The sequence below is a fragment of the Colletotrichum costaricense genome (genome assembly GCF_030867565.1).
Source record: "Colletotrichum costaricense strain IMI 309622 chromosome Unknown Scaffold_7.1, whole genome shotgun sequence".
In the NCBI taxonomy this organism is placed as follows: Eukaryota; Fungi; Ascomycota; class Sordariomycetes; order Glomerellales; family Glomerellaceae; genus Colletotrichum; species Colletotrichum costaricense.
In genome coordinates this window covers 438,261-458,718 of record NW_026848236.1, presented here as the reverse complement: position 1 = coordinate 458,718, position 20,458 = coordinate 438,261, and the positions used below count along the sequence as shown (strand labels likewise).

The 20,458-nt window shown below is 52.1% G+C and overlaps 9 protein-coding genes across 9 annotated transcripts; 2 read left to right on the top strand and 7 right to left on the bottom strand.

Moving 5' to 3' along the window:
• Positions 1-251: 251 nt before the first annotated feature.
• Positions 252-2,236, bottom strand: CCOS01_07354 (carotenoid ester lipase; the record flags this gene model as incomplete). Its single annotated transcript, XM_060455520.1, has 7 exons — positions 252-399; positions 460-943; positions 1,093-1,247; positions 1,415-1,603; positions 1,670-1,790; positions 1,889-2,001; positions 2,181-2,236. 7 exons carry the CDS (start codon positions 2,234-2,236, stop codon positions 252-254), a joined length of 1,266 nt encoding a protein of 421 aa, XP_060313412.1.
• Positions 2,237-3,408: 1,172 nt separating this feature from the next.
• CCOS01_07353 (uncharacterized protein) lies at positions 3,409-4,773 on the bottom strand (the record flags this gene model as incomplete). Its single annotated transcript, XM_060455519.1, has 4 exons — positions 3,409-3,830; positions 3,895-3,968; positions 4,033-4,415; positions 4,480-4,773. The coding sequence occupies 4 exons, from the start codon at positions 4,771-4,773 to the stop codon at positions 3,409-3,411; spliced, it is 1,173 nt and encodes a 390-aa protein (XP_060313411.1).
• A 1,135-nt stretch (positions 4,774-5,908) lies between these two features.
• On the top strand, positions 5,909-7,105 carry CCOS01_07352 (alpha/beta hydrolase fold-3 domain-containing protein; the record flags this gene model as incomplete). Its single annotated transcript, XM_060455518.1, has 1 exon — positions 5,909-7,105. One exon carries the CDS (start codon positions 5,909-5,911, stop codon positions 7,103-7,105), a length of 1,197 nt encoding a protein of 398 aa, XP_060313410.1.
• Positions 7,106-7,468: 363 nt separating this feature from the next.
• On the bottom strand, positions 7,469-7,744 carry CCOS01_07351 (sterol esterase carbohydrate esterase family CE10; the record flags this gene model as incomplete). Its single annotated transcript, XM_060455517.1, has 1 exon — positions 7,469-7,744. A coding segment is annotated over one exon (276 nt), but the record flags the coding sequence as incomplete, so codon positions are not given.
• A 759-nt stretch (positions 7,745-8,503) lies between these two features.
• CCOS01_07350 (ent-kaurene oxidase) lies at positions 8,504-10,215 on the bottom strand (the record flags this gene model as incomplete). The annotated part of the gene is made up of 4 exons (XM_060455516.1): positions 8,504-8,934; positions 8,993-9,595; positions 9,642-9,710; positions 9,765-10,215. 4 exons carry the CDS (start codon positions 10,213-10,215, stop codon positions 8,504-8,506), a joined length of 1,554 nt encoding a protein of 517 aa, XP_060313408.1.
• Positions 10,216-11,299: 1,084 nt separating this feature from the next.
• On the bottom strand, positions 11,300-13,438 carry CCOS01_07349 (uncharacterized protein; the record flags this gene model as incomplete). Its single annotated transcript, XM_060455515.1, has 5 exons — positions 11,300-11,370; positions 11,426-11,629; positions 11,695-12,452; positions 12,505-12,599; positions 12,653-13,438. 5 exons carry the CDS (start codon positions 13,436-13,438, stop codon positions 11,300-11,302), a joined length of 1,914 nt encoding a protein of 637 aa, XP_060313407.1.
• Positions 13,439-14,456: 1,018 nt separating this feature from the next.
• On the bottom strand, positions 14,457-15,957 carry CCOS01_07348 (FAD dependent oxidoreductase; the record flags this gene model as incomplete). Its single annotated transcript, XM_060455514.1, has 3 exons — positions 14,457-14,513; positions 14,576-15,142; positions 15,202-15,957. The coding sequence occupies 3 exons, from the start codon at positions 15,955-15,957 to the stop codon at positions 14,457-14,459; spliced, it is 1,380 nt and encodes a 459-aa protein (XP_060313406.1).
• A 1,003-nt stretch (positions 15,958-16,960) lies between these two features.
• CCOS01_07347 (uncharacterized protein) lies at positions 16,961-17,960 on the bottom strand (the record flags this gene model as incomplete). The annotated part of the gene is made up of 2 exons (XM_060455513.1): positions 16,961-17,162; positions 17,230-17,960. The coding sequence occupies 2 exons, from the start codon at positions 17,958-17,960 to the stop codon at positions 16,961-16,963; spliced, it is 933 nt and encodes a 310-aa protein (XP_060313405.1).
• A 730-nt stretch (positions 17,961-18,690) lies between these two features.
• On the top strand, positions 18,691-20,304 carry CCOS01_07346 (FAD binding domain-containing protein; the record flags this gene model as incomplete). The annotated part of the gene is made up of 5 exons (XM_060455512.1): positions 18,691-18,723; positions 18,809-19,369; positions 19,460-19,785; positions 19,902-20,172; positions 20,257-20,304. The coding sequence occupies 5 exons, from the start codon at positions 18,691-18,693 to the stop codon at positions 20,302-20,304; spliced, it is 1,239 nt and encodes a 412-aa protein (XP_060313404.1).
• Between the last annotated feature and the right edge of the window lie 154 nt (positions 20,305-20,458).

The window sequence follows — 20,458 nt, the reverse complement described above, 5'->3', positions numbered from 1 at the left end:
AGACCATAGTTCCGCACCCAGCATCTTATAGGGGGTAAACAGATAGCTCTCCAATCAAGTTGTAATATAGATATCTTGAGTACCAGGCGCACCCGAATCCTCTTCTTGGCCATCTATATGCGTCTTTCAGGCTAGGAAGAATAAGCTCATGGACAATCTCGCCGTGGCTACATACATACCTGAAGTATGTTCAGTAAACATCAAATGAGATCAGAGACATCTTTGAAACACAATTAACAGAGCACAGGTCTCTAAAGCAAGAAAGAGTCAGGGTGGTCGTTGATGTACTGCATAGCCTCAACACGCCAGTCGTCCCTGGTCACCTCAGGCCCGCTTTCCTTGAAGTTATACGTCTCCAAGCCCTCTTCAGAGTATCTCGGCCACTCGGCAAAGTCCAGACTATGGTTGTTGGGGTTCAGCGTGCGGATGAAAGAGATGGCGGTGACCTGGTAAGCCTACGTATTCTTGCTCAACGCATACGGCAGACCGGCAAACATGTAGAACCGCACGTCAAAGGCATGGAATGATCCCAGCACAGGCAGGTGCGTCAACACGTCGAAGTCTGGCAGCAGGCCTGCCGACGGGATGCTCACGTCGGTGACGTAGTTCCAAACAGTCTGCTCCGAGACGTTGTAATGTGCTAGAAGGTTGCGTCGCTGCGCCTGGAAGCTGAAGTCGCCTACCACGGCGGCCAGGCGCTTGAACTTAGGCGTGACGGCATTGAGGATGCCTGTGCCGAAGGGGGAGCCTTTGGTGATGTCTGCGGGGTAGAGCTTCATGAGGCCGGCAATGTCGGCGTCAGAAGCCTTGGGCCACCAGATTGTCTGGAAGTAGTCGGCAAAGTCCTCATCCGAGAGAGTCTCGAGCTGAGCGAGGAGAGAGAAGAGCGTGCCCTCGTCGCGCATGTCGCCAGTGATCAGTGGCACCGAGGCCATCTTGCCGGCTGCGGCCAGACGGTGGGGAGAGTCCTTGAGGTGCTTCCCGTCGGGACGGAGAGTCCATGTCGAGGCAAGGGAATGAGGCCCGAGGACCAGTTAGAAGTATGTTGTTAGCACAATATCAAGATACGACTCATACCGACATTGAACTTACGCATTCCCTCTTCGTTGACGGAGGCCATGATATCGTCAAAGTCGGTAACCTTCAGACAAGCAATCTTGTCCGATGCATCTGCACATCCCGTCCTCTCGACCATGTGATCAAAGAAAGGCTGAGCCCTCTCAGCACTCTCAACCATGACCGGGCCACTAGACAAGGCCATGGCACCGCGGAACAAGTCAGTAGCGCCCTCGCCCTCGTCCTAGAGTAAATGCGCAACGACGGGCCAGCTACCAGCCGACTCGCCCATGATGACGACCTGGTCAGGGTCGCCGCCAAAGTCAGCAATGTGCTCCTGCACCCACTGCATCGCTACCCGCTAGTCCTCGAGGCCGAAGTTGAGAAGCCCCAACCCTCCTTCATCTCCCGCGAAGCAGAGAAGCCAATGGCATTGAGGCGGTAGTTTGCCGAGACGCCGATGATGGGCTGGCCCAGGTCAACAGAGGTCCGGACGAGGCCACCGACGTTGTAGTTGAGCAGCTCACCGCGGATCACATCCGTCTCACTGGTGTTGGTGAAGGGGCTGCCAACCTCGTAGCCGCCACCATGGATTCAAATCACCACTGGGAACTTGTCGCCCTTAGTGGTGCCAACGGGGGTCTGGACGTTGATGAGGAGGCAGTCCTCGCTGCGGGCTCGGCCGATGAGGTTGAAGACTGTATCGGCGAGGGCGCCCGAGGCGAAGGGAATGCCTTGGATGAGTTAGCACTGACACTTGCGGTGAAATTGTTGACATTTCTGTTGAATCATGGCCACGTGCCCAAGAACCCCTGGATGTTTCCGTTCATACGCCCTGTTAAATTGGCGTAGATGATCTCGACCTTGGGCTTCAAGGTTTCACGAGATGTGATGGGCTTCGCAGCAACTAGGGTAGAGTGGGATGCCGCAAGTAGGGCCGTGAGCCTAAGCCACTTGGACGACACAATAAATGAATGGAGTGACAGATGTGATCAAGGAATATAGGTCGGAGTTGAGTATACTCAACCCGTCAGTTGGATATCCGAGAATACAGAAACTGAACAAAATCAGTGCACCGCAGAGAGCAAAAGAATGAAGCTGGTTCCTGGATGATACTCACGAACGCTCGAATTGAAGGGGCATGATAGATATATTCAATGAACTCAATCTGCTCCTCCATTTTCTTACGAATACGCCGATCGTTCCGGATCCTCACTGCTCGATTGCGATCATCCTGAGAAGTGCGAAAGAAGACTTCAATGAACGGAACTTGCCCCGTCCTACAGAGTACTATCCTTTCAATCCCCAATTAACGTAGGGCAAGGGCCATCATATTACGGGCATGCTTTTAGCTAGTCATGGCTAACGCTCAAAAAGAAATTCTCGTTGACGACCAGCGTTATTCCACATCATTAATGAAGTTGAGTCTGGTGACCGGGGACTTCTGGGTTAATATGTTGTCTGGGTAGGCCAAATTACAATTTATCCCTTTTGAGCTATACCCTTGGAGAATTGCCCAACGTGGACGACGATCACTGAGTTTGGATAATATCTACCCCTCTCAGGTCGATATCGGGCGGTGTATGGATTACATCGCTGCCACGTCGGCGTTAATTTCTCCGAAAACTCTCCGGAGTTCGGATCAGGGGCCGACAGATGAAGGTTCAGCATTGCATGCCCCTTCAAGATGAGTATCAAGATGAGTCCTTGACTCCTTATCTCGATCTCTAGGTATAGTCTCTGATCACTGATCCAGTACATCTTGCATTAACTGTGCATCGGCAACCAACGGAATGTCGATGCCCTCTGCAAACCCCTTGTACGAGTCTCAACATCGCAGGGCATCAAGTTGACCCCTGGCTGTCATTCTACGAGGGTGGACCACGCGGCACCGGGATGCCGCCGATATTAAAATCGGGAGCAACAGGCCTCCGTTGGTGGATGACAAACAAAACTCTCTCAAGGGCACGGACGTGACTCTGGCCATGGGTTTGAAACTTTCTCCACGTGTTCATGCTCGAATGCGAAAAAGATGCCCAATCTGACACAGTCAAAACGTTATCCTGCTTGTGGATGGTGGAGAGTGTACGGAGTAGTCCCACCACATGAGGGCTGGCGGAGCAAGACAAAGTGCGAGGACACATGACTTGTTGTTATGTGAGCAAACTTGAAGCTGTTCGAGACGGGTCGAATATGATTATTCCAGAGGCGAGTTCTATCGCACAATCTAAGTAACTAAGGTATCTTCCAAGTTCCAATTCCCTCCAACGGTATCGTGTTCAGCGTTCAAAGACAAAAAGAAAAGGCTACCATCAGTGGAAATACAACAAATTACATGGTATCTTATAACACCTAAACATGCTGCCTCTCCTTTCGCTCTTCTTCCCACGTGACATCCCTCTGGACGACGATGGTGTCCATGGGCAAGTCCTCACCGAGAACGTCACGCTTGTCGCTGGTTCTGGTAGCCCCAGAGACCGAGTACTTCATGTTGCTACCGTGGTGCAGATACTCTTCGGAATCATTACCGGTAGTCAGACGCTCATGGTTCGCGGAGCGCTTGAAGTTGTGAGAGACGCCAGGGCGCGAGTTGCCGCCAGTACCTCCGAAAGTTGCAGGTCCGCCCGAGACTTGGTTGGATTTATGGTCCCGGGTCGACCACGGCGTGCCGTAACGGATTCTGCGGTAGACCGGAACGAGAGTGACGGCGCAAGCGCCGATGATGGCGATGTAGATCTCCACGACGGTGGCGGTCCACATAAGAGCGTATTGCTCTAATAGTTGAGCGAATTAGCGCCAAATGTTTTGTGGTTGAAGAAGATGCGGGTGTTTACGTACGTGTCATGTCTGTTACGCCTATTGAGTAGAGGGAGGCTAACGAGCCGAACCGCACCAGACTAGCAACCACCACACTGTCTCACTTTGTTAGGTTGTGCCCACAGACGCGTGTTCAGATTTTTTTCGAGGTCTACTCACAGACTCCCTAGCGCGAAAAGGCAGCAGATGCCGACTCTCTTGCTCGAGCTAACCTGTAGCTTCATGGTCTCGCGGATCGGAAGCACAAGCGTGAGGATGTCGATTAGACTGTTGGCGATCGAGTTGCCAACGAAGTAGAGAATCAGATCGATGCAGGTACCCGCGCCTGGGTTCGTCGTTTGTTCCCACGTGTATGCAAGTGGGCGGCATTGCAAGCAGTTGGTGATCAAGATGGCGATGAGCCAACCCAAGCATGCTGCGGAGAGCGCGTAGATGCCCTTTTGCATGAACGGCGTGGGGAAGACGCGCCAGTAGAAGGCCAGCAGAGACAACTTGATCAATGGCGAGGAAAAGCCGTAGCAGAACTCGGCGACGACAACGCACTGCAGTAAGGGTTAGTTTTCCACGGCTGACGGAGTGCTATAGGGAGTGAGAACTGCATCAAACCTTCAAGAACGTGATCAGCTGATTTGGGTCTTCAGCCATCACATCAACGATGCTTCGTCCCAAGCCGCCGTGGACCGTTGCCTCGATAGTCGTGGCACAAAAGGCATGGTTAATGATCAGACTGACCAACGCCAGCCAGTCGTCGAGACCCCATCCCAAACCCGTGAGCTTTCGTGCCCAGAATCGTCCGATACAGGTGATGGTGGCTATCACCGCAAGCACAACATTGATGGCGATGATTGCCGTGTCTGTATGCGGATCGTTGCTGCTCGTCGATGTCGTCGTCGAAGCCATTTTCCTATTTAAACATGAAGCGTCTCTGGTCTGACCTGAGTCGTGTATCCGGTCAAACAGAGCAGATTCGCCAATAAACCCAACCAACAATTGTCAATGTAATGACCAGAGCAGGAAGGTGAAGAATATCGCGGGAATCGGTGGACGGTATTGTTTATGCACGATGAAAGCTTCTTTAGTGACCCATGGGGGGCAGAACCAAAGTCCGGTCTCGATCCTTGGGATGTCGGGCGCGCCCCGTTGATAGACATCAGTCTAGCATCAGTCTAGAATGGTCAAAATCTGGAAACATGTCGTAATGCCTGTGCCCTCAGAGTGGTGTCGTCGCACGCTCGAGGGACAAGACTGCGAGAGAATTGCCCGTTGTAGGTTTGCAAAGTCGCATACGGGCCAATGCCGTGCATACTACCCTAGCTGCTGGCCTCGAAGAGACCTGCTTGCCGGTGCAGAGATTCGTTTGTCACTCGGAATTGCGAGTCAGGTGACGCCCACTCTCCGTGCTACTAGACTCCATTCAACTGTCCACTCCAACACCACACTCGAACGAAGGACATGACTCGCCAAGGCCCCTCAAGAGTCCACCATCACCAAATATTACCCTATCAAGAGGTATCAAATCGCGGGCTTCATGTCTGGCGCAGTATGATTGAAATTGATTTTGCATCGAGAATTGGATCTGAGCGGAGCCGCATTGAAGAAATTCGAACTGTCAACCAGGTCCAGGTCGGACGGAATACTCCTTAGAAATGTCGAGCCTCACCCCTGGATGCCGGACTCTAGTCCCGAACTCTGAAGAAATCGTGGTTCGCGGAAACAGAAAAACATGCAGAGTTTTCATGGGTTTTTGCTGCCCCCAGCAGATTACTTTCTCGAATGGGAAAAGGGAAGACGAACTATGCCTGAACTGTATCATTGACGATCTGTTACAGCAAGTATTAAGCGCAGTTATCCTCTCGTCAGTATATCGCACCCGTCTGATGGGCTTCTGCTGACTGCTTCCCCTTTGTGACCCTGGTGATCGATCGACATAGTTGTACCGCGGCTTTCATATACTCACTCGAAATCTCTGTAACTCTGTAACTTTCTACCAAGATACTCACCTCTTTACGTCGCAGTTACACAGCGATCACTCACGATGGCCGGCACTCAGGGGGGAAGTTTCCCTATTCTCTCCTATCAACCTCTACGCATCTTCTATCAGATCTTCGGCACCCTCTTCATTCTCTTCCCCTGCTTGCCGATATGGGCCATCAAGGCGCTGATTCCCTCCTGCCGTCCTCACCCGAAATGGGGCTTCAAACAGGCCCTCATGGCGCGCTTGACGCGAAGCATCGTTAATCTCTACTCGAACGTAGGCATCACCGAGACTCATACCCTCAAGCCAGGAAAGGAGGGCGACCGCTTCCAGACCGCCGACCCCTTCCCTTCAGATCTCTACCTCGGTCCTCTGGCCTCGAACTCTGATGTGAAGCCCACCACCGTGGGGGGCACTTGGTTCCCGGCCAAGCCGGACGTCGAGAAGGGCTTCGAAGGCAACGTGGTTCTGCAAATTCACGGCGGTGCATTTGTGCTGGGTGACGGCCGCACGGGATATTGCGGCTTCATGGCAAACACGCTCATCGAAAAGGCCGGCGCCGGCGCTGTCTTTGCGCCTCAATACCGGTTGTCAGGCTACGGCAGCGGTTCCGAGGCGGCCGCGAACCCGTTTCCCGCTGCGTTGCAAGATGTCCTGACCAGCTACCTCCACCTGACTCGGACCCTCAATATCCCGTCCAACCGTATCGTGCTTTGCGGCGACAGTGCGGGCGGCAACCTTGTGATCGCCCTGCTGCGCTACCTCGATACCTACGGACCGGACCTCGGAATTGCTATCCCTAGCTGCGCGGTGCTCATCGCTCCCTGGGTCAACCCCTTGGCCAGCTTGGGTCCGGATTCGGTGTACAAGCAGCATGAGCACTGGAGCACCGACTACCTTCCCGTCTCGTTCTTGCGCTGGGGCGCAAAGGTGTACTCGGCCGGCGTTTCTGATGATAACATGCCGTATGTGACGCCTCTTGGCAACGCCTGGGGAACCAAGGTGCCTATCTTCGTGTCGATGGGTGAAGCTGAGATCCTTGAGACGGACGGTACTGCGTGGTGCCGGCAGATGCAGGAGGCCGAGAGCAGCGTCACAGTATCGTATGAGGAGAATGCTGTTCATGATACGCTGCTGATGGGCGCCATTATTGGCTGGACCGAGAGCGCACAAGCTGTGGCTACGAGAATCGGAGAGTTCTTGAGAGGGGTGCAGACCGAGGAGGCGCCTAAAGGGGCGGACGAAGCTTGCAGTTAAAAGACTGGCTCATTCTGTAGTAATACGTAGATGAATGTACATAGGAGTACAAGCATGCTAATAGTCAACAAAGAACAAGTTGAAAACATGATGCGTTCCCTTTGTGGTCAGTGATGAAGATCCTGTTCTGAGGGTGAACCCAACTAAGAACGAAACGTTCTGCAAATGGACAACAAATTCTAGCGGATCATAGGCTGCGAAAAATGCTTGATCTGGTTCGAGAGCATAATGTGCTGAAGTCGGCTCTCATTGGAGTCATTCATGAATTATAAGATATATACAGGCATAAATGTGATACGGTTCAAAATACGATATCGCATCATTTCCCGGCTGCAGGCTTAGATCCGCAAGGATTCCCCAATCTCATTCAGGTACGTGATCGCCTCTTCGCGTAAGGTCATCAGCTACAATCTCTGCGCCGGCCTCGCTCCACAGGATTGTTGACCGACTGGTCGACTCATATTGCGGCCAAGCAGGCACATCGCTCATGTTGTGCTTGTTGGGATCCAGGTTGTTGACGAACGCAATCAGGGTACCCATTATATGGCGCGAATTGTTCGCCGGCAGCGTACCGAAGAAGTTCAACACGACATCACTCGCATGGAAACTTCCCAGATACGGGATGGCCTCGAGCGCGCCACGTCGAGTCTCCGACGAAAAGAGTGGCGCCGGTGACGATCTGAGTTGTTACATGGCAGATGCCCACTGCCGAGGCGAGGATGGCAAGTCGTTGTAGCATGGCGTTAAGGAGTGGACGTCTGAGTTGGATAGATAGGACTTGGCTGTGAATGAAAAGCTGAGAGCAGGCGTCGTTCACGATAGGATAGAGATGGCTATGAGACGATATTTAAACACTGGAGCCAAGCCTCCCGCCGCGCCGTCATTATCCAAACTGACAATGGCTTCAGGCGAAGCCGGTTTCGGGAGGCCCTTAGGAAGTCCCGGAGGACTCCCCATGGAAGCCCCCGATACAGATTCATTGACCGGACAGTGACGCAAGAAAGCGGTCTAAGCGGCCTTATTTCCTACGTGGGATAGGTGAGATATTGAATCGGTGGGGTGATATGGGCAAAAGCCAGAAGGAGGACGTTGGGATAGCTCCTGACTCGATTCCCTTGCCCAGACGGCCAGCAGGGTCAATCCCTGTTACCACATGGGATGACGCAGCGACGATGGCTCTCTTATCACGTACATCGACCCCGGCGGCAGAGACAAGATCCAGGAATAGTGCAACGACGGAGTCGCTGTGGTGACTTCCTCATGAATTTACAGAAAATGATGCCATACACGTAGTTGCGCCGTATCCTTTACTACTTAAGTACTTTATCAAGTGCCTGCCCACACTCTCTCTGTTCATGATCGACCTTTTCCCCGAATCCCGAGCAAAACCTCCTCACTTTACCACGCGTCAATGTCAATCTCCACATTCTGTCGCCTCGCGACAAAAGCCTTTGTACTACCCGACGATAAGGAAAGGCCGAATTCATGAATCGTATGCTCGAATCCACTGTCAAGCTTCCAGTCGTATTTGTGCAGCAAGTGACACAAGAGAACCTTGACCTCGTTGGAGGCAAAAAATCTCCCAGGGCACGCGTGTAGGCCATGGCCGAATCCCATATGGGACACTGATGTGCTCACCAGATGAGCCTTGCTATCCATCTTGGGGTCTCCACGCATCCGGAAGAATCGATACCCGTCAAACTCAAGAGGATCTGGATATACGTTGGGGTCCACCATCGAGCCGAGGTCTGCCATGCAGCGGTCTCCCTTCTCAAGGACCAATCCCCCAGGAAGCTTGACTTGGCTAGTGGCTTTCCGATTCATTGTCGCTAGGAAACAATCAGTCGATGTTGCTCAGACACCTGAAAGGAGTTCAAAGTCACTTACCAGACGTTGTCGGCTTAAGTCTCTGCGCCTCCTTGATGACACTGTCAAGCAGCTTCATGTTGAACAAAGCAGACTTGGTCCAGCCCTCCTTCCGGAGGACCGCCACAATCTCAGCACGAACATCCTCCATCAACTGTGGTCTGACCATCAGTCGAAGCATCGTTTCCGTTGCGAGGTCAGTAGTGGTATGAATAGCCACCACAGAGAGACCAAGTTGGGCTCCTACTGGGTCAAAAGTACTGCCCTGAGCTTCTTCCATGACCCATTGAATCGCGTCTTTGTACGAAGGCTCAGTCCTCCCCTCAGCCAAGGCTGTCTTCTTCTCCCATTCTCGCTTTTCCAGTACCGGGTTGAGAACGCGTCGTGCCTCTGCAACTTGTTCTCTGAGTAGTCGGCATTGCGGAATAAAATAGCAGGCGATGTGGCGAAGATAATGAGGGTACTGTCGAAGGACTTCTGCGCTTGAGAAAGTGTTGATGCTATAAGAGCCAGTGATTTTGATCCATGCATCGTTTCGACAGAGTTCATCGCCAAGAAACACACGGGAAGATAGACGAGCGACAAGGTTGAGAAGCGCTTCTTGAAGCGGAATCTCACGCCAACCTATTTCCTTTAGCTAAGCCTTTTCCCATACCATAAGATGGCTTACCTGTCGAAATTCCGAGAATCAGGCGCGTAGCAAAGTCAGCTTCCAGCGACAGTGGTGCAGTGATCTCATCTTGACAAGGAATTGGTAAGCAAATGAACCTCCGACAAGGTGTACGAGACATACTGAGCATCTTGGTAATCTTCTTGTTGATCGTCTTGTGAAGCAACTGGTCCTTTCGGCCATCGAACGTAAATCCCTCGAATCCGGGAATGTCGGGGTGAAAATTATCGACAAAGGCTTCGAGGAAGTCCAGAGATCGCTCATTGCGCATCTCATCGGCGTGGTGCGCCGGAATAACAATGAGATCCCCCAAGTCGGTGAACATTCGGTAGGGCTTGCCTTTGAAGGCCTCCCGAGCATTGGCCATCAGGCTTCGGGCATTGCTGACGAAATGTTGTTTGGTCTTCTGGCCAAGGAAATCCCACTTTGGGGGCCGGTTGATGTAAGGGAGGTGGTCGTGGCGTCCTGGTATGGAGACATAAGCGAGTGTCAAGGAGAGGACGACAAAGAGCAGGCCGAGAGCTGACTGTTGCGGCTCTAGTGTGGCGAGCCAGCTGCTCCAGGATAGCGACATGTTGATGTTCAACGTAGTGGGTTTGGTATTGAAGTCAAGTTGTCCTCCAAATTGGTCGGTAGTTGGTAAGCGAGTTCGGGAAAATGATTGCTTTAGGGTTATTTTATATAACATTGATCGGGGTCCTATCACACCGCGACATCCCGATTGTTACTTGAGGTGCAGAGGTCGGCCCGTCCCTGGACCTACTACTGTCTTTATCAGGGGCCAAGATCTCCGTGTAAAAGGCCGGCTGTATGTCATCGAGTGGAGTACCTTGGGCATCCGCCGCGTACTTGATGTCTGCTGTCAGAGGTTTTGACCGCCATGGTCCAATGAGTTCGTCGTATATATCATCGGAACTTGGCACTGCCATGTATGTCTCCCTGTAACAAGGAAAACTCTGCTCTCATCGCACTTCAAGACTCCGTAGTCCGTACATACATACGAGCACGGAGAGTCACACCGGTGGGATTGAAGGTGGGGTCTTGAGCTGGCAATGCTCTTGATGGTTCTCACAGTGTACGTCAGTTAAGAGCTGCCATATCCCCTGAACTTGAGCTACCGGCCCTTTGTAGTTTGCCATAATGAGAACAGTATTCGTGCCATGTCGGTGGCATGTCTTAGCTCGGGTTCGTGTGACCGTAACGACGTTTGTTGTTGGGGCGGGATGGTTTTGTTGCCTAATTAGGCAATGTGGGATGGAGGGGGCTTTTGACTGGGGCAGATGGAACTTCGATATTCTCAAGGAACCGCAGGACAGGCAACCGGAATGAGAAAAAAGATAGCTGAAAGGGCCTGCCTGAGAGCCCTCCTTGTTTTCCTGCCGATCATTGTGTTATCTTGGTTTATCTTAAGCAAAAATGCCGTGCATAAGATACGCCCGTGATGTGTCTGCTTGTGAATTATTATATAAAGATAGAGACGTTGCTACGAGATGGAAACAGTACTAGTCAGAAGCGTGATTTATTACCGAGAATAATTTCTGAGTTTTCTTTACGCTTTATATTCTTGACACGGTAGCATAAGGCAAGTACTTAAGTACAACATAACAGCACCACTGCCGAACAGAAGACGGGCAACTACATTAAGTTGCTTTCTGCCTCTAGATACCAGAAGCGTCCTGCTCATACAACTTGGCAAGCTCGCGGAGAACCCAGCTCATACGTGGTGCGACTATTGATTGGATTTCAGCAATAGGAAGTCAAGGATAGATTCGAGCAATACTCACCACCCCAAACCCAAGTATCGTCATAGAGTCCAGCCCAGACACGAGCAAGATCCGCAGCGAGAGAACAAGATGGAGAACGATCAACGTCAATCTGGCTGAGAAGATACCGAACGTTATCGAGGACCTTTGTTTCTTCTGGCGTAGTCTTTCCACTCGTAGACTGCAGACATTCGACCGTATGAACCCACTTCGTTACTAGAAGGGCTGACAAGGTCAGTACAAAAACGTCTTCGTCATGGCGAAAACTTTACGAAAGCATCAGGACATACCGGCATCCCATCCCGCCAAAGCATGTTCAACACTCCACTTCAACGCCGCCGTCTTTTGCGTGAGCAAGACTCCGGCTCGAATGGGTATCGCAAAGCCTTCCAGAGCACAGTCGACAGCCATGGTCATGTAACCATCCCGCTCTTGAGCAGCGTCAAAGTAGCGTTGCAAGATGATTAACATATCCTGGCTACTCTCCTGAAAGAGTAGCGAGCGATCTAACGACTGGAAGTTGATGAACGCTCGGCCGTACGAAACACGCAAAACGGCAAATGCGTTAAACAACAATGGACCGTCAGCTTCAGTCCATGTGCCGTCGTTGCCATCGCGTGTCTCGGTTAGCAGATCTCTGCACCTCGATAGAGCAGCCTCTATTCTCTTGGCGTCAGACTGGTGGCTTTCTCGATAGCTTTGTGTCGTTCCGTAGCAGGCCTCTTTCCCGTGGGCGAAGAACCAAACGACGATGGCAACTTGGTGCATCACGATTGACGCTGCGAAAGGTGACCACGTCCAGCTTGCGTCTAGTCTTTCTTCCTGTGCGCTGTTACCAAATATCCAAGCTGTTGCTTGACGAAGACCTAGGGGCGAAGAAGGCAGTCGTCTTTGCAGAGACGACCTCCATTCAGAAGCACTCATGGCATCCCATAGTTCATCTTCAGCGGGCATCTCAATGTTGCACTCCTCTAGCGCTGCGAAGCCTGGCACGATACCGTAGGCTATGACGAGAAGATTACCGAGAACCATACAGCAGCACATGAGACTTGATGATGTCAGCCAGCGGCGAAGTCTTCGACAAGAATAGGTGCTCTCACCGCTTTATCGACTCATGTTCGACCCAAGAATGCCACTGAGAGAGGTTCAACTTCATTGAACCAGGCTTTGCGCGGGCCATTCTTGACCGAAAATCCTGAGATGATCTGTAAGCGCGTGGAAGGAATATCTCGAAATCTGCACACGCACTGCTGATAGATGGCCACAGCCGACGAGAGCCTGACGTATCAACCGCGGCTCACTGCTGAAAGATGCGAAGAAGACGAGAATGAACCGCGTCTGGGCCAGTACCAGCGGCCCCTGGTCTGGTGGTGGTGAGTCTCGAGGTCTCGCCCAGTCATCCAATAATTCTGGGATAGCCTGGAGTCGCTCAAAGTCTATGCTCGCGAGGACGCGTTCGGCTGTAAGATAGAGCGACGAGGCCATCTTTCTCTGAAGTCTGTGGAGGGCACCTATGGCGCATATTCCTAGGACTAGTGGACTAGGAACCTTCTCTAATTCCAGAGTCTGCAGGTGCAGGAAGGGAAAGTGTATGTGGAAGGCATCCACGTAGGAATTGAAGTATTGCTGCAAGCATGCAACGGGTGGTAATTGAAAGTCCCCAAGCTGGGCTTTGGTGAGATGTAACTCTATATCAGCCAAGCAGTGAGCTCTCATCTCTTCTGTGAAAACGACTTTGTGGTTCTTCGCCGTCGTTGACTTGAGTATCCGTGGTGACCACCTTCGTCGAGGCCTGAGTGCGCCTTGGCTTATTGTATGTCCTTGCGATAGCGTTGGAATTTCTTCTCCCCTATCTGAAGGATTGCTTTGGTAGCCTGAGGGTTTGCTTTGAGGCAAACTTGGTACTGGTGGCTGGAGCTGCTCGGGAACATCCTCGAGTACTGGAAAGGCGAAATGATCAAAGGTTCTACCTAAGAATGGATCGAAGAACTCAAGCGAAATATCGCTGAAATCAAAATTCTCGACTTCGGACATGATGTCACAGCCAAATTGAGGAATATCCCCTAATACATTGGGCCCGTCGGCATTCACCGAAGGTAGGCTTCCTTCAGATGACAGCTCATTCGATGGTCCTGTGTGGCCCTGCAAACTTTGATTCTGTTCATTTGGAGTGATCATAGACGGTGGTTCATCAACTTGGGCATTTCTTGAGGATGACTTCTCTGAACTAGAGGTTGCACCGGGTTGCGACTGGTCTCGGTGGAAAGTCTTCTCATGGCGAGTAACCAGATCACTGGCAAAGACATCGTCAGTAGTGAAGTGCTGTTCGAGATCCCAGCCCAGACAAACTCACTTGCGAGCGAAGCGTCGGCTGCATATGCGGCAAGAAAACGGCTTCTCTTGCGAATCTACTTGTCTTTAGCCGAAACTCCAGACTTTTCAGAGAGGTCAACCCAACGGCCTCGCTCATGGCGATTGCGATGCTCGCTCCGCTTGAACGTCTTTGGACAAATCCGACATCGGTGTTGAACTCCTGCCTCTTTGCGGAAAGAGATGACAGACATTCCAGGAGCCGTTGAGAACGCCATAGCCGGAATACGCGGTCGACGAACTGGAGGCATTCGCTTCTGAGTGACGTTGGCTTGATTGTCCACCAAAAGCGTGGAGTAAGAGTTTGAAGGTCAAAGTGCCGGTGACGAAAGGACGGACTGTTTAAGCCTCCGTGTCCGATCCTTGGTGCCTCCACAAACCGGGGCCGGCGGGCGGGCCGCTGCAGGCTAATGACGCGCGGGGTAATTGTCCGAGTAAGTCATGCGCACGATCTATGTAAGTCGATGACTATGTAGTAGACAGGGGGAATTTGACATCGTATGTCAATGAGAGGAGTCGATACAAATTTCTGTTTTACGTGAATTTTCCTAAGGGCTCATCTTTCATTGCCACAGCGAGGATAATGAGATGATTCTATATGGAGATATAGCTAGAGATCCACCATGCGAACATTTGATGCCCTTCTTGACCAGCTGAACCAGTGATCCTTATGTACGCACACCTACTTCTGAATTGAGTGTCGTCTCTTGTCCTCCTTGTACGGCGCAACCTGCACTGTCTGTATCTCATATTAGCTTAATATGCTCAAGCCGCGAGAAAAAATATGGTGTCTGTACTTACCGCCCTGATGATTTTCACGGGAGATCCTTCAGATCCCCATTTCACCTCAACAACTGTCCCTGGAGCAGCATGCTCCTTGGCAACAATCCCCAGTGACACCATCTCCTTGAACCAGTAGCTGTAGCACCGAGAAACAGCACACCCGATCGTCTTGCCTTCGCGCAGAACAGTACTGCCAACAACATTGCCAAGCAGGCTGCGAGGCATTTCCATATACTCAAAGGGCTCCGGCCGAAAGAGGGACGCAAAAACGTCAGTCACATCTTCCGCGTTCCAAACCAGCGTCACTAGCTGGTTCGGTGGGCTGTCTTTGAGCTTGAGAAGGGCGTCGCGCCCGATGAAGTCGTGGTCAAAGTTGATGAGCCAGCCCCAGTTCAGGTCGAATGGCGTGAAGTGGTAGGAAATAGGGTCTGCGCCGTGACTACCGCTGGCCTTGGAGAGATAGTGGTCAAAGTCGAAGCCGATGTCTCGCGCGAATTGTCGGAACTGGAGAAGTTCCTGGTCGTCTGCGGGCGCGTGTACAGCCGGAATGAAGTCTGCGGCCGGAGTCGCAAACGCGGCTTCAACCTAGAAGGCATGTGTCAAGAGAAGTTGTTGATGGGGAGCATGGGGCAAAATTTACTTACGTGATTCACCATCTTTGCGCGAGCACCCAGTTGCCGGATATTGTGCTTTTTGCCAGCGTCTACGATAGAACCGTAAATCTTTTTGGCATCCTTCGTCGACCCCCAAAGCTCAAAACCGAGTTCGCCGGATACACCTTGTCTCAGACAAAGGAACTTGCTTCCATCGATCGAGAGCTCCTTGTAATGCATAAACTTGATATCCCGGACACCCTTGTCCGTCACCTCATCCAGCAGCTGGACACTCCGAGGACCTTGAATTTGAAGAAGGAACCAGTCATCAGTGACCAGTTGCAGAGTGGCATCAAACTTCTTTCTGCCCTGTTGGAATTGGTACACAAGCCAAACCGTCCCGGGGCCGCTAGTGAACAAGAAATCATCCTTTCCGAGCATCAAAACCAGACCCTCGCCAACGACGCACCCATTATCCTGACAGAAGATGGCATGCTTCGCTTGTCCAGGCTTGAAGTTGGGCCAGCGGTTGGTCGAGATGTATTCGAAAAAGGCTTGCGCTTCCGGGCCGGTGACGCGGGCTTTGAGCAGCGGCGACCAGTCGCCAATATAGCAGTCCGTCTTCCAGGAGACGCTCTCGTCGATCCAGCCCGAGTATTCGTAGGCTTCAAAGGTTGGACCGAAGCGGGACCAGGTATTGACGCTCGGGTCTATAGGAACGGCGGGGGCCAGCGGCACGAAGTGCTTCTCGCTTCCGTCATCCCACCAAGGTTGTGTTGCTTTCTGAATCTGAGAGTTGGACGCCATCTTAAGGTTCAAAGAGTTGTTGACTGGTGTGAGGATTACGCTTTGGACTAATTACTTCTTTGCTATCGTGGGTTCTCTTCATTCTTGTCTCATCGTATCGGCACGACTATACTATATGCCTGACACTTTCGATAACTGCGTCTCCTCAAGTCCTCTCCACTTAGTAGTATTGGATGAAGTCATCACCTTCCCGCTGCTGTGCATAGCACGGTGGGTTGAGGAATTGAAACGTGAACTAACACATCCCAATTAGGCAATGTGGGATGTGGTGTGGGATATCTCCACCACTGAGATCCTACTCCACTTTCTTGTCAGGGGGTTGATGACTCCCGATATTGGCGACGGACTTAGATGTTGCCGAAAATTGCGGTCACATTTTGAATCACATTGCAGATCCTTTGTGTTGCACTGTAAGTTCTTGGCCAAGGGCGACGGGATCTACAGCATTGAATGGTTGGTCCATCGAAGCGAGTTTAGTTGTCGCTGGCACTGATGTTGATGGCGGGGGCCCGGCCGCCGTATGTCAGTCAACCTATGGTATGGCAAGAGTCAGAAAAGTTGAAACCGATCTTCAAAAGAAACGATCTTGAAGAAAAGAAATTGTGTGCGTGTGCACTAGATTCGATGATATTGCTTTCTAACAGTTTTTTACCACCAGACTTTTGTTGTGATTAGAACCTGCAGATGAGACGCTAGGGTACATACACATACATGGTCAGTAAGTCGTGCTCCTCAACGAAAAGAGTAACGGCAAAGTGCCTGTTTTGAATTCCAGCCAACCTAAACTTATATTTTAGAAAAGATTCACTGAAAAGGCTTCAACCAAGCCGAGTCTCTCACAATCTTTCACTAGTAAAGTGCTAGATTTGGTCTGGCGATATGATACCACAACGTAATCGAAGTTTTCAAGTTTACTTGTACTACTACGATCTCAAATTCAAAATGGGGTTCCCGTTTACCAATGTCATCTATGCCACTCGTCTTTAACAAATTGCTGCCTTGCTTAAGACTCCCTCAAGACCTTAACCTCCTCTTCCGAAACCAACACAAAATCATACGTCAAAAGCCGCGTCGACGGCCTCACACCGCACTTCTCAGCCAACCCATCAACATCCGAGACAGTCTTCAAGTCCACGATAAGCGACTCCTTGACTCCAAAGACCGCATCCGACCTCTCAAAGGGATCTCCACGAAGATACAAAGCTCTGTGTCCGCGTCAGAAAGAAACCCCAGTATCAGAGTGAACATGCCAAAATGCCAAAGAGAACTTACGTGATGAGACGGTCATATCCAGGCTTATCAAACATGAAATGAAAGTGACTAGGCCGGTACCGGTGCCTCCCCAACGTCGCCAATAACCTCCCAACAGGTCCATCTCCCGGAATAGGATACGGCACCGGCACGATCGCCCGAAAAAAGAACCCTCCCCCCTCATCGCTCCTGACAACCGCCCGTCCGTCGGGGTTCTCGTACCCGTCATACTGAACATCATAAAACCCCTTTGAATCCGTCTCCCACACATCAACCTTAACCCCCGGAATCGGCACCCCTTGCGTGTCCCTGACCGTCCCCACAACAAGCATCGGCTCCCCATCCCCATCCCTCGAAATCATCTCCCCGTGCGGGACGTCCTTCGCCTCGTGGGTGTGAAACGGGCCGAGGACGGTGCCCTCCGTCGCCCCGATCCCGGGCGGTTTCGGGTGGTCCAGCGAGTCGACGAGGAGGGAGAGGCCGAGGACGTCGGAGAGGAGGACAAATTCCTGCCGAACGGAGGTGCAGGTCTTGCCGACGTCTGTGAGGAAGGCGATGGCGGTCTCCCATTCTGCGGTGGTGAGGTTTGTTTCGCGGGCAAAGTCGTGGAGGTGGGTGACGAGCTTTTCTAGGAGAAGGCGCGTGCGGATGTCGGCGCATTTGGAGTTGATGGCGTGGACGTTTTCTGTGATGTTGGATATTGTTAGGTCTTTGAGGGGTGGGTGGGAGAGATCTATCTCGGAGAAGTCCATTGTGGCGGTCATGAGTGTATGAGGTGGAGATCGACGCCGGATACAAGGTCTTGTTGGAAGAAGGCAGACGAAGAGCAGCTCGAACATATCATAAGAGTATATCAAAGTCAGCTCGAAACTGAATTTTTCATGATTCAGCTAGAACAGCCCTTGAAAAACACGGTCTACGCACCGTCCTCCCGCACTTCCGGACAGGAGTGTGTGGGGAGGTTTAGCGAAGTGAAAAGATAGACATCTCGCATAACCAACCAACGGAACACAAATTGCTCTTTCATGGCAGAGAAAGCTCAGTCTCTGTTCATCTCGATTCGTCCTAGACCTCCAAGCTACCTCACAGCCCCTCCCCCTCCCCCGCGACTAATCAACACTACCCGCCCCCGGATATCATCCCACTTCGTTACCCCACAAAGTCATATGTCCGTGAGCATCCCACATAGCCCGTTCTCTTGCTGACGACTCGCAATGAAGAGGGAAAGAAGGGGTTATTCACGTCAAGTACAAGGAGAAACTTGGTTGCCTCCACCAAGCTGGCTTTATGTGACAGAGTATTGATTCTAGAAAACTCGAATAATAATAACGATTATAATTCATCGCCAAACATCCCATTCATGACGAGCAGTAACAGAGCAAGTTTCGTATACCAAAGCCGTGAATAGTTTTTCTCTTAAAGGAGCCTTTGCCAAAGCATCTACCAAATCAGACCCTCTCATCCACATCCAACTCATCAAACATGGCATCTCAAGACCACCATGGTATCCAAAAAGTAAAACCAACACCATCACACCGCAAATCCCCCATATCCAACCCTTCCTCTCTACCCTACACTTCAACTAACCCTCCGACCCCAGGTAATAGTAATAGGCACAGGCCCAACAGGCCTCCTCCTCTCCCTCCTCCTCGCCCGCCACTCCATCCCCGTCCTCCTCCTCGACAAATCCACCTCCCTCGACACCCAGCCCCGCGCAACCCACTACGCCGCCCCCGCCAACCGCGTCCTCTCCCGCGCGAACCTCCTCGCCCGCGTAAGGCAGCACGGCATCGAAGTAGGCGGCGCCCGCTGGCGCAAACCAGACGGCACCGTCCTCGCCAAGATCGAGAACAGCAGGCTCGGCGCGGAGAACCCGGACCGGATCTCGTGTCTGCCGTTGAACGCGCTGTGCAAGATGGCGCTGGAGGATCTCGAAAAGGAGCCGGCGGCGGAGGTGAGGTGGGGGTGTGAGGTTGAGGGGATTCGGGAGGAGGAGAGCCGGGGGAGGGCGGTGGTTGTCGTGAAGACGGAGGAGGGGGCCGAGGAGCTGGAGGCTGATTATGTTGTTGGATGTGATGGTGCGAATAGCATTATCCGGAGACAGCTGTTTGGGGACGATTTTCCTGGGTATACGTGGGACTTGCAAATTATTGCCACAAACGTGAGTAGAAACTCCATTTCCTTCCTCATAGAGAGGCCAGCGGCAGAAATGCAAACAGCCCCAGAAGCGAATAGGATGCTAAACACATAGAAACAAAAGGTCTACTACGACTTTGAAAAGTACGGCTGGAAAGACTCCAACTTTGTCATCCACCCAACGGACTACTTCATGGCCGCCAAGATCCAAGACGACGGCCTCTGGCGCGTCAGCTACGGCGAGGTCCCCGGCCTCAGCCACGACGAGTACCGTGCCCGCCAGCCCGCGAAATACGAAACCATGCTGCCCGGGAACCCAAAAGCCAACGACTACCGAATCGTCAACTTTAGCCCCTACAAGGTACACCAGCGTCTCGCGCCGCGGATGCGCGTGGGGAGGTTCATCTTGGCTGGGGATGCTGCGCACTTGTGTAACCCGTTGTAAGTGCCCTTCGTACCCATGACACAGGTGGAAGACAAAGGGGAAAGACGAAAAAAGAGAGAAAGGAAAATCCTGCCTGGCACCCATCTAACCTCTCGGCCCTCGGCCTCCACAGCGGCGGCATGGGCCTCACGGGTGGCATCGTCGACGTAGGCGACCTCTTCGACTGTCTAGCAGGCATCCACGACGGCCGAGCCGACGATGACATACTCGACAAGTACGACCGCTACCGACGAGAAAAGTTCAACCAGTTCACGAACCCGGTCTCCGAGGCGAACCTCAAGAGGATGGCCTCGGACCCGGACGAGGTCGAGGCCAACGACCCAGGGATTGTCGCCATGCGTGAGGCGGACAAGACTGACGAGGCTGCCGTCACGTTCCAACTGGTATGCTTGTTTGTTCTTTCTTACCCTTATTCTCTCCTGGCTAGCTTTTGGCGGAGTGATGATCTGATATGCCAACTTGTATAGGGTATACTGGGGCTTGCCCATGATATGACGCAGTATTATAAGAAATAGTAACGGCCGGGGTGAGAGTCATCTCAACTATTGGATTCGCGATGCTTCAAAGGCAGACTTGGAAAGATGTGATCTGGACTACGTAGAGGGGTTGGGATGGAGAGACGCGCACCGCCAACTCAAGTTCAGGCTCTAGACACACATCAGTACATAT